At 37.7% G+C, this 10818-nt stretch overlaps 1 protein-coding gene across 1 annotated transcript; it reads right to left on the bottom strand.

Moving 5' to 3' along the window:
* Positions 1 to 178: 178 nt before the first annotated feature.
* On the bottom strand, positions 179 to 9052 carry LOC108977351 (the record flags this gene model as incomplete). The annotated part of the gene is made up of 4 exons (XM_018946970.1): positions 179 to 3796; positions 5647 to 5771; positions 5990 to 6143; positions 8942 to 9052. Coding segments are annotated over 4 exons (2553 nt in total), but the record flags the coding sequence as incomplete, so codon positions are not given.
* Between the last annotated feature and the right edge of the window lie 1766 nt (positions 9053 to 10818).

Genomic DNA, 10818 nt, shown 5'->3' with positions numbered 1-10818 from the left:
ACTTTAATAAATTAATTCTTACTTAAAAATATACTTAAATTTACTTTCTTTCTAGTTTCACAAACATGCAAAAATCACATTGAGAATTATTCAACAAAAATTCAACAGAATACAGCGTTTATRTATTCATATGTATGTATATGTTCATATATATAATAATGGTGTATGTGTATAAATATGTGAGTTTTTATTATTATTATTATTTTTTTCTTAAAAATAGTTTTCCTTCTCTTGTATATAATATAATCACTCACTGTTACTTACTAAAAACTCACTCAATTTATAAATCCTACTCATTTTCATACTCCCGTTAGCTCACTTCTAAACTAAACTAATATGAGATAAGCCTCGTGCAACCTCCAAGCAAGGTACTCTCTAACGCTCTCATGCGTATATCACCGAAGATTGCAATACATATTCGATTATGACAAATTGGAGCTGTCAAGTTTTGTTATTGCTGGATTATTGAGTGGAATAGACTAAAATAACTCAATACTTTTGTACATCCTACTCAACCAAAAAAACAAAACTTTAAGCATTATTGTACTTCATGAGCGATGTCTTTCAAATGGAACTTTGCGAAAGGTCTAGCGAATAAAAACAACACGAACCTCTGCAAGAGAACGACATAACATCAAAGCTGTTGTTGAAAGAGTCTGATTGCAARTTTCCAAGAAGAACTAGAATGGTGTTCTCCAGTATTTTGAATACACGGTTTTGGAAGAAAGCATCAAAACCGACCCTTTTTAAACTTATTAGGGGAAATACAATTTTTCGAATAAGTTTCACAGAGGATTGCTAGAAAGGTTTCGCTGGTTGYCAGGACATAAAGACATTAACGGCTWTGAGATGATAGAAGATATTGCTAAGAGTTGTGTACGGCCATCAGCCGAAATCATGACTGCCATTGGTAAGCCATTCCATTTGCTTTACGACAATCGKGACAGGAGCATCGCAAGGAAGGTCAATAAGCGATATAATGACATAGCGGGATACTATACTGCAAAAGTTGATAGAAGAGATCTCAGAAAYATGAKTGGAATACTCACTGGTTMAGTTTGGTCTCAGSACATGCTACAGAATGGAGCTGACAAATCRAGATAGCTGCGCAAAATATCAAGAATAAGACACCAGGAAAATAATGGTTTATCTATTATGCCCTTGTCCTGCTTTGGCATAGTAACGCCATAATTATTTGAAGATACTAGAACAAATATTGCGAGTGAGACTGCAGAACATATTGAAATTCACATCAGCAGCTGACATCCTTAAGGATGACTACTTTTCATGGACTACGTAACGGTATCCAACTGAGATCTGTAAGCACCATAACTGGTCTATAGACCTAATCTCTCACAGGAGTACTAATCTCCTACCCATTATGTTCACACATAATAGCTGTCTCCTTAATCCTCCTTAACCTATATATTTATATGCTCCAGCTAAAACACAACCTATGCTTTCTTCTTCTCTTTTATCACTCATCTCATTTGTACCTAACTACAAGTCTGTCTTTTTGTCAACTTTCACACAGCACTCGGTTCATGATATCTTAAAAAAACTAGCTAGATATGCAGCCGTTACTACTTCTATGCTTCAGCGAATTCATCGCTTTCCAGCCGCTGGCGTTCAACTAATTGACGCTGGCGTCACGCAGCGATCTCGTCGATGGCAAACCCTTCAGTCCCTTCTCAAGTTTATCAGCATCACCGGCGGAGAAACGATAACTCGTATGACCATGTCCACCATTTGTACCAGCGCCAGCACTGCTAACACTTAACAGCGAACGATTCGCATTGAGACTGTTGCGCTTACTCACCACTGCCGCCTCTGYGGCCGCGCTGACCAYCGATGCGCAACTGGCACGCGATGARCGTCTGCTGGCGAGAAGTTCGAGATGTTCGTCGGCGGCGCCACTACCACTGTATGCGTAATGTGTGACAGACGTGGTTGTTGTTGCGCTAGCGGCGGTAATGATCTTTCCCGGCGGTGAGTCTTCTAGCGCCTCGGGTAAACGTTTATAGTCACCACTTTGCGAACGATGCAGCTTCCAAGAAGAGCGTCGACTGCTGTTGTTACTGGGCGCACTGTTACCACCGCCGCCACCACTGGTCGTGCTGCCACCTGTGCCACCACTAACCGGTCCATTGTGTCCGGTCGTGCCGGCAGTTGTTGTCGCAGGCGGACTGTTGCTACTATTCGAATGTGTGGACGCATTGCTCGAGAGACTGCTATTGCTGTTGCTGTGGTGCTGGCTGTAGTTGGTGTTGGAGTTCCGCCGCGTTGTGCGTTGTGCTGGTTGTTGTTGAGTTTTCGCAGGACCGCCCATTCGTTCTGCTTCGCTAACTGACTGGAAAGTGGCTGCCTGGTCAGCAGATGCCGGCGTCGCGGCAATGATTGTCGTTGCGGTTGTCGTAGCGGACGTGTAGTGGTGCTCGTATCGTGAGGGTGGTGACTGTGGCATACGTTGCTCTGATGTAATGGAGTACTTGGGCAACTCCTGTTGCTCTTCGATGGGTTGCAGTAAAGCTTCCGTYGAGCGACAACAATTACTACTTTTACTCACGGAATGTTTCATTATCCAACGATAATCATTGGAGTTCTCATCGTCCATCACGGCATATGACTTACCGTTACCGCAGAAACTGTCGCCCAGTAAGCGTTCATTGGAACCAGTAACCGAGCCCGGGCCTTCAGCAGGCGATATAACTTCCTCAATTGTATTCAATGGCGATACTTGTAGAGTCTGCTGTTGTTGTAGCAATTCAATTTCAGTCTTTATCGCCGGATCAATACCCAGCAGGCCGAGCACCAAACGTGGATTGGCCAATACAAAACGTTCGAAAACGGGAAAGTCTATTTTATAGAAATCTGTTTGTGTAGCGCGCGATATTTTCGGCACTTCGGGCGCAGCTGGTGAGTTTGTCTTGGCGCTACCAGTAGCACTGATACTGCCACCAGCATCAACTGCAGCCTTACTTCCTTGCACTGCCGCACCGCCTGCAAACGACAGCTGCATCTCACGGCCCCAGATTTCGGGCGGATGAGAGGATGAACGCTGTAGTGACATATCATCTGTGCTACTCGCCACGAAGTGCATGGTGCTGCCAATACCCACTACGCCACCAACGGTACCACATATATTGGGTATAGAGCGGGCAGGTGGGAACTTCAGACTAGCCTGTGAGGCCATAGTCGAGAATGTCATCTCCTGTAGCGCCTGTATGGCATTGCGCACCTCCAAACTCAGTTGCGCCACATCATTATGCAGCGTCGACACTTGCGAGTCCAAGCGTTCCATTGAAGGTTTCTTCTTTATACTGTGCACATCATCATCCCCATCCTCGCCGTTCATATCCTCTTCCATAGAGCCAGTATCCAAACTTGAAGTTATATTTAGTGAACGTTGTCGCTCCACACGCTCACGCAAGGTTATCAGCGAACGTCCACGCGGATGTAATTTCATTAAACGTGGACTATTCAAACCCAGCAATGGTGAGCGGCCATGCAGCGGTGATGGTGTGGTAATGCTGTGATGTGGTGAAGCATTCGCACCATTTTCATTATCTTCATCGCCACCGTCGCCGTCCTGCTGGTTCTCATCGTCTTCGCTTATGCTCGGCAACGGAAATGATGGTCCGATTTCTGAGTCTTGACATTCATAACCTTCACGCAAGTTAAATGTGAGATCGTGTTGTATATCATTGGCGAACTGTTGTTGGTATTCCGGATAGAGACGCAACACCTCAACCAAGCCGCCCATATGCACGCACTTCAGATCACAATAAGTCAGCGCCTGATTAGATAAACAGGGAAGAAGAGAAAAAATTGAAAGACTTAATTACTTCAAAGGATATTCAAATGAAATACGAATGAATGATAAATATAGTTAGCATCTAGATGAATGAGTGAGAAATGCTTGACTTGAACAATAAGAATTAATTTTTAAGCGAAAAAAATATGCATTAAATATATACTAAAAATCATTGAATAAGTTTAGAGAGCATAAAAGTAGATCGGTAAATAGAAAAAATCCGGAAATGCCTATTTTTGTCTGGGAAAACGATCTTAGATCCCCTTATCTTCAAACCGTTTAATTTGAGATAATAATAGTAATTAAATTCCAAAACAGCATTGGTATCTAATACAGCAATGAATTGCTACCGAAGGGTTTTCGTTGAAGTTTAGTGAGCTAAGGAATTCAATGAAGCAAGTAAACTCATAATACTACCGTATTTGATGGAGTTCTTCAGGGACAATTACTCCATCTTTTCGATTCCTAAATTATCAAAAGAATATCTAAGCTTCTGTTATAAAGAACTTCCAAAAAGCTGCACTGTTCCAAAATGAGAACACACACCCATTACCTACATACGTGTTCGAATGTGTGCTTATTTACATATCGTGCCCCTTACCAGCCAACAGTGAACCACTCACTGCCTTCCCTACCAATCAATATTATAGCACATTATACGCCGCAAAGCCAGGAAATTAATGTTCATCATACGACAGTGTTAACTTGCTGCCATTTTCCGGCCTACGGTGTAATTGCCCATATTTGAATAATGAAAATAATGAAAATTTAAATAAAATGTGTAAGCAATTTGCCTTTTCTTTTTGCATAGAAGAGCCTTAATAGAAGCTGAGGAACTAAAAAAATACCCAATTAAATGTTTGTATTATAAAATAGCGTTTCTTTATTTAAAAAACCGGACTTTCAGTTTTGTGATGCTATCCTAAGAAGTAAGGTCGTCTCTTCAACCTGAGCGGGTCGTAGAATACTCGTCAAAATACTGAAACAAGACAGACTCGAATAACTTCTTTTTCCTTTTAAATTTTTTTGGTTAACTGGAAACTTCTGTTAAAATTTCTAAGAAGGTGTTGCCACCTGATTTAAAAAAAATACGTTGCAACGGAAATTATTTACAGAGAGCAAACACAACTATTCTGATTTTAAACATAAATATTTGGACTTCTGCTGAGTGGATAAAAAGGGCGTTGCCACCAGATTTAAAAAAATTCAAAGCTGCAACGGAAACTATTTAAACAGAGCCAAAACGGCTTACCAGCTGATTTCAAACATAAATGTTTGACAAAATTTTTTTAGGGTTGCCACATAATTGAAGTTTTTTGAAAGAAAATACTTCCATAAATACAAAGCGATGAAAGATGAATGTGTATTAAACTTAACAAAAATACACTCATATGAAGTTGCCACGTGATTATAAATACGACAACGAAATAATTAGAAACAAATTTAAAAAAAAAAAATCAAAAATTTGCATTATATTGTGAGTAAAAACGACGTCAAAGTCTTTCATTTCAACAAACATAGGAGCAGTATTGCCACACTTGTTAAATATCATTAATGCTCTAAGTTTATATTTACTTTCAAATGCTAGAAAAACAAGCAAACACAAAAAAATGCATGCTAAATTACTTTACAGCGTTGCCATGTGGTGCAAATAGAATTCATATTTAAAACATGAATGTATGAGTATGTGTGTATTCATGCTTGTAAATTTAATGACTGCTTCAAAGCAATTTTTTAAGCCACCAACAAACGCAGATTATGCACTTTACTCTGAAGATTAAAAAACAATTTTACACCCTAATTGTCTTTTATTAACTGTTAATTTCACTCACCTTCACATCACTGCTACTTCGCACCACCACATCCTGCCCCGCACTGTTGGTGGTCGCTGTCATCTGGCCATTGGAAGTGGCCACCAAATGGACGTTAATGTCAGAACCAACCAAATCGCCTTTGCCTGCGGCGTGGAAAAAGTGAAAAAAGCAGATTTTATGCAGCGATTAACATTTCGCATTGACAGATAATGAACAAAGGCATACAAATGAAAATTTAAGGGATAAAAAGCACTAATGAAAGCAGAAAAAATCGATCACTTAACAAATGAATTATTTCAATTTGCTAAAGACAGCTTCTATGATAAGCTAGTCGTTTTTATAATTTAGGCATGACACTCACCCAAAATGGCCACCACCATATCGTCCTTGATGACCTCCATGGAACCATTACAAAGATAGTAGATGTAGTTCAGCGCATCCCCCTTGTGTATCAAAAATTCACCAGGGGCGCAAAAGTTGGTCTTAATGTGTAGTGAAAGCAGTTTCCGGCAACCCTGTAAAAATAAATTACAACAAAATTTAGTATTATTTTCTTTTATAAAATAAAATTTAAAAAAAAAAATTGTATTAGAATATGCTAGAAATTTTTTAATATTGTATAGCTCAGAATCCTAGAAGAATGAAGGTTAAATAGAGCTCTGTGATATCAAAAAACTAAAATGTTCCCAACAATCATTTTCAAAAAATTTGCAACTGCTGAAATTTATGATGTAACACCATCTTCAGCTACTTGCCACACGTGTTGCATGTAGAATTCCCAACTGTAACAGTACTTCACAAACACATATGCAACAATGAATACGCCATTATTATGAAAATAAGTTTTCGTGTCTGTCAAAACTCAACTTTACTTTTAAAAAATGTCTTAAAACTATTTTGCCTGCACACGCATTACCCCTTGTCGCCTGGCCGCGCGCAGTGTCCTTGCACAGCAATCCCTCAAGTAGTCACATTTATTTAGTACACGCATTTACCGTGCGCTTTGAGTGATCCTCAACTGTTGCTTACCTTTTGCTTACTTTCGCACGCAAATTATGCGCTTGAATTGTTGCTGCCCTTTCCGTCCGCCCACCCATTTGTTGCACGCTTTCTTTTGTTGGCATGCGACTTTTTATGCTGCAAAGTATCCACCACTTAGCAATCCGTCTCCCGAGCACTTTTGCACTTGTAAGAGCCAGTATATCTTAAGCAGTGCTTTTGTTGTTATTATTGTTGGCTTTTTATACCTTTTGCTCGTAATGTATTTTTGTTTCTTTGTAGTTTTTCTTTGGCTCTTACATTTCATTTCTTTCATTTTTGAAAGCAATCATAGAGAGTAATGCACTCGTCGTTGTTGAGGGTTTGGGTCTATTACGCAACAGCAACAATAACACGGCAACAACATGTCTATACATACCATACTACATATAAAGAGAGCTAAGCATTTGTATACACACATAAGTGTTTTCAAAAATGTTCTCGGAACTGAGTTTTTAGTTTAGTAGTGAAGAAGGAAAGTGTTAAAGCCACGCATGAGAACTTACCATAGACAAATAAAGAAACATTCTTCTAAAGTTTAGAAAATAAAGCGCTACTCTTTTTACCAAAGCTCAAGCAGGGCATGAGTAATGAATTTTTTTTAGAGAGAAGAGCATTTTTTATTTGCACTGCAATTCAAAACAAACGTTGGGTAAAGATCCAAGATTATCTTGGTCATGAGTCGACAGTTTAAAAAGCTTTAGTGGTGAAAACTATGGAACACTATCCTTTGGAAATTCGAAAAGATCGTATTCTTATAAGCACTAGGAGGATCTGCGATTTCCACTCTCTTTCTTTAGAAGCCGACAACAAATTTGGGAATTCCTTAAGTACCCTAATTTATATTCACATTATAAATTAATTTACTGCCAAGTCCAGTAGAAGGTTATAGATGAAGAAGAATTACTAATTTTGATGTGCACTTTAAAGACGGGGTTTGGCACTGAATAATAGAAAACAAATTATTTCTGATTTTATGAATATTATCTTCATAAAAGCTCTCTCAAAAACATCCCGTCGCCATGTAGCATCTCAGAGGAACGCTACCTTAATAACCTAATTAAAAGGACTGGTTGCTGAGGTCCAAGAACTATTCCAATATSAAGTCTAAAGARTTATATGCACTTGTGAAATTCWAAAAATTACCATTTTTTTCAAAATYWWAATTTTTASKAGACCWTSTTTTGTTAATAAATTTATGGCTYTCGAAGTTTAGCTTATTTTAATCTGGAAAATCTTGCTAACCACCAGACACCTTTTTTTAACGGCTTCCTAGAGATCGACTACAAAATTAAGGAAATCTAATATTATCGGTTGAGCAACTTTTGAATATAAAAAACATTGCCCACAATTAGGCGCATTTAGTATTTTAGCGAAGTCACACACTTTTGGAATTTATTACTATTTTTTTATTACCTACTATACTCTTATGCACTCTTTACATTCTTTTTTGGGAGGGGAAATATTGAGTAAGCTTAAAATAATGAATCCAGATTTTATATATATTGTAGAGATATACATTATTTCTTTATTTGTGTCAGAAAATTTAAGAGAATTTCAACCTTAAAAAACCGGAATTTTCCCAGCCTTTTAGAATATTAACTTATTGGTATTATTCATAAGCTCAACTGTCAGCCAAATAAAATAAGCCCAAATTATTATATTAGCTAATAATAATAATACTTTAATAAACCCAACTAAGTTTCAAATTCAAATTTATCTCCAAATATTTGTGTATGTAAACAACAAATAAGATAACTTTATGTTAATATAAGCCTAAGCAAAGTTTTAAAAAAAAGCCCCATTTTACATTTCCATAAAAATATCTGCCTAATATAAACACAAGCATTGATGAACATAGAACAACAACAACTGCTATAAATTTCCCAACACAAAAGTGCACAAATATGTCAATGCAATACTATACAAATTTACTTTCAGCTCCAACAACACACCGGGGAATTTAAAAGGCAACGATAACACAGTCTTTTCGTGCCTTACATTTGTTTCCCTTGTTCACGAATTGCGCGCATGTTCGCAAAATATTTCAATGTGTTTATTATTTTTTGTCTGCCTTCAGCTCGGCGTGCTGAATACATTGAGCAAACAGGCTTCGCGTCGCCTTTGTGTCACTTACACCTGGGCACTTGAAGGTAAACAACATTCATGCAACAAGCTGAGTGGCGCAAAACGTTGCCGAAGCCGGAGGAAATTCCATTTAAATTGTTGGCAAATCGGGAATAAGAAAAAATTTATTGATTCTTAGAAATATTACCTGTGAGGCGGCTTCGAATATCGGCAATTGCAGGATCTCACGGTGTAAATGCATGGAGACGTCGCCGCGCAGCTCCTCGGGAAATTCGCGTAGCGTCTGCAAATATTGACACAAACAAATGATACAAAATAGAAATTGTGAAATGGAAAATGAAAAATGAAAATAAAAATATATTCGAGAAATAGAATGTGTTAGCTAGCTTTGTTTCTATTTGCTTATCGCTTTGTTTTTGTTACTTGTATAAATAGTATGTACGAGTATATCAACTAATACAAATATATATTTATTTATGTATAGATAATAGCTACAAAGCCAAGCAGCACCTGTTTCCTGTCACGACACATACATTGACAAATAATATGCGGACAACTTTTGATCGCTACACATCTAAGGTCACAGTCAGCGGTTTAACACATTTGTCACCACAACAGACAGACAAGCTGACTGACAGATGTTGGCACACACACGCACATACACGAGGCTAGCTCTTGCGCTCATCTGCTTGACAAGTGTGCTACGTTTTCCCTAACCAACTTGTCTCGCTCATTGCTTGGCAACACAAAAGGCATTTGATTAAATTGCTTTTGTAGATTAACTGTGGGAACTCAGGCCAATTTGTTGGCATTTTCTAGTTGGCATACTGCTGGCGTTTTATAATTTAAAATATTTTATCTCCCATAACAACATTTCAATTGATTCGAGTCGCTGCAACTATGCAATGCTTTGCCTTGAACTGTTTTTCTAGATTTCAATATTGGTTAATAAATGTTGCTTAAGTCGCTAAAAGTCCCAAGTCTGGCTATTTTTTGTATGGAAATACTAGTTTGTTTTATATTCAATGCATAAGTTAAGTTAAGTTGGATGTATGTTTCAAGTAACACACTTGACTGCAATAAACATTTTCCAAGGTGTTTAGTTTTTGTTCTTAATAGCCCGATGGCATATCTGAAAGTGTAAGCTCTCAAGTATTTAAGTCTTGATCTCTCAAAAATCAATCAAGAAGGAAGATATGTTTACGTCTCGTCTGTTTTCATATAGCTTTTGCAGCTGACATTAGGTAAGTTTCTGAACTTTGTAACGCGACTGTCGAAAGATTAATGATCTGTTAGGACCTCCACAACTAGTGAGATGTTATCCTTATTTAGGATGTTATCCTTATTTAGGATAAACAGCTCACTGGATTCCTTAAGATCAATCTTAAGTAAATCAAGTGTAGGCCTGCGCTGATGTTGCGACGTTGCATAAATAATTTTCACGAAATTAAGAAACAAATTTGAGACAGTGTTTCTAGGCTCTTCTCTGGAATGAGTTTGAAAATATTTAGAGGTCACAAAAAGTTCCGAGTAGATGTCGAGGTTATTATTGAAGATATAAATAGTTTTTCCAAAAACTCCAAATTATTGATTAAGCGAATTTTGGGACAAACCTCCAATCTCATGAAAAAATCTGAATTATTACAAAAAAAACATCTAAAATATAACTACTGGTTTTTAGTGCGAAAAAAAAACCGTTTATGATTTTGATACTGAAACTTCAAAAACCTGTGGTGAGTACTCGGCAAATATTCAACAAAGTGGGGGAAAAAATAACACATTTCAACACACAACACAAGGGGCCTGATAATACTATGAATGCCCAACAGTAATGGAAAGAACAATGGGAAACATTGGTTACTTTGAGTCATCAATGTGAGAAAATATGACATGAACTATTGCCTTTCGGAAAAAATTCAAAATTTCTTTATCATTAAAAGTAAAGTTTTTCTTCGCATACCAGCCGAAAAAGATAAGATTTATTTGTTTGGGTCACATTCAACGCTTTCCTCACCAGGTTTGGATATTGGAAACTTTTGCGGTTTCCTGAACTCAAATATTGAA

The sequence above is a fragment of the Bactrocera latifrons genome, unplaced genomic scaffold (assembly GCF_001853355.1).
Source record: "Bactrocera latifrons isolate USDA-ARS-PBARC rearing strain unplaced genomic scaffold, ASM185335v1 scaffold_879, whole genome shotgun sequence".
Taxonomy (NCBI): domain Eukaryota; kingdom Metazoa; phylum Arthropoda; class Insecta; order Diptera; family Tephritidae; genus Bactrocera; species Bactrocera latifrons.
The sequence above is the reverse complement of the archived record's forward strand: the minus strand, read 5'-3'. Positions and strand labels throughout refer to the sequence as shown.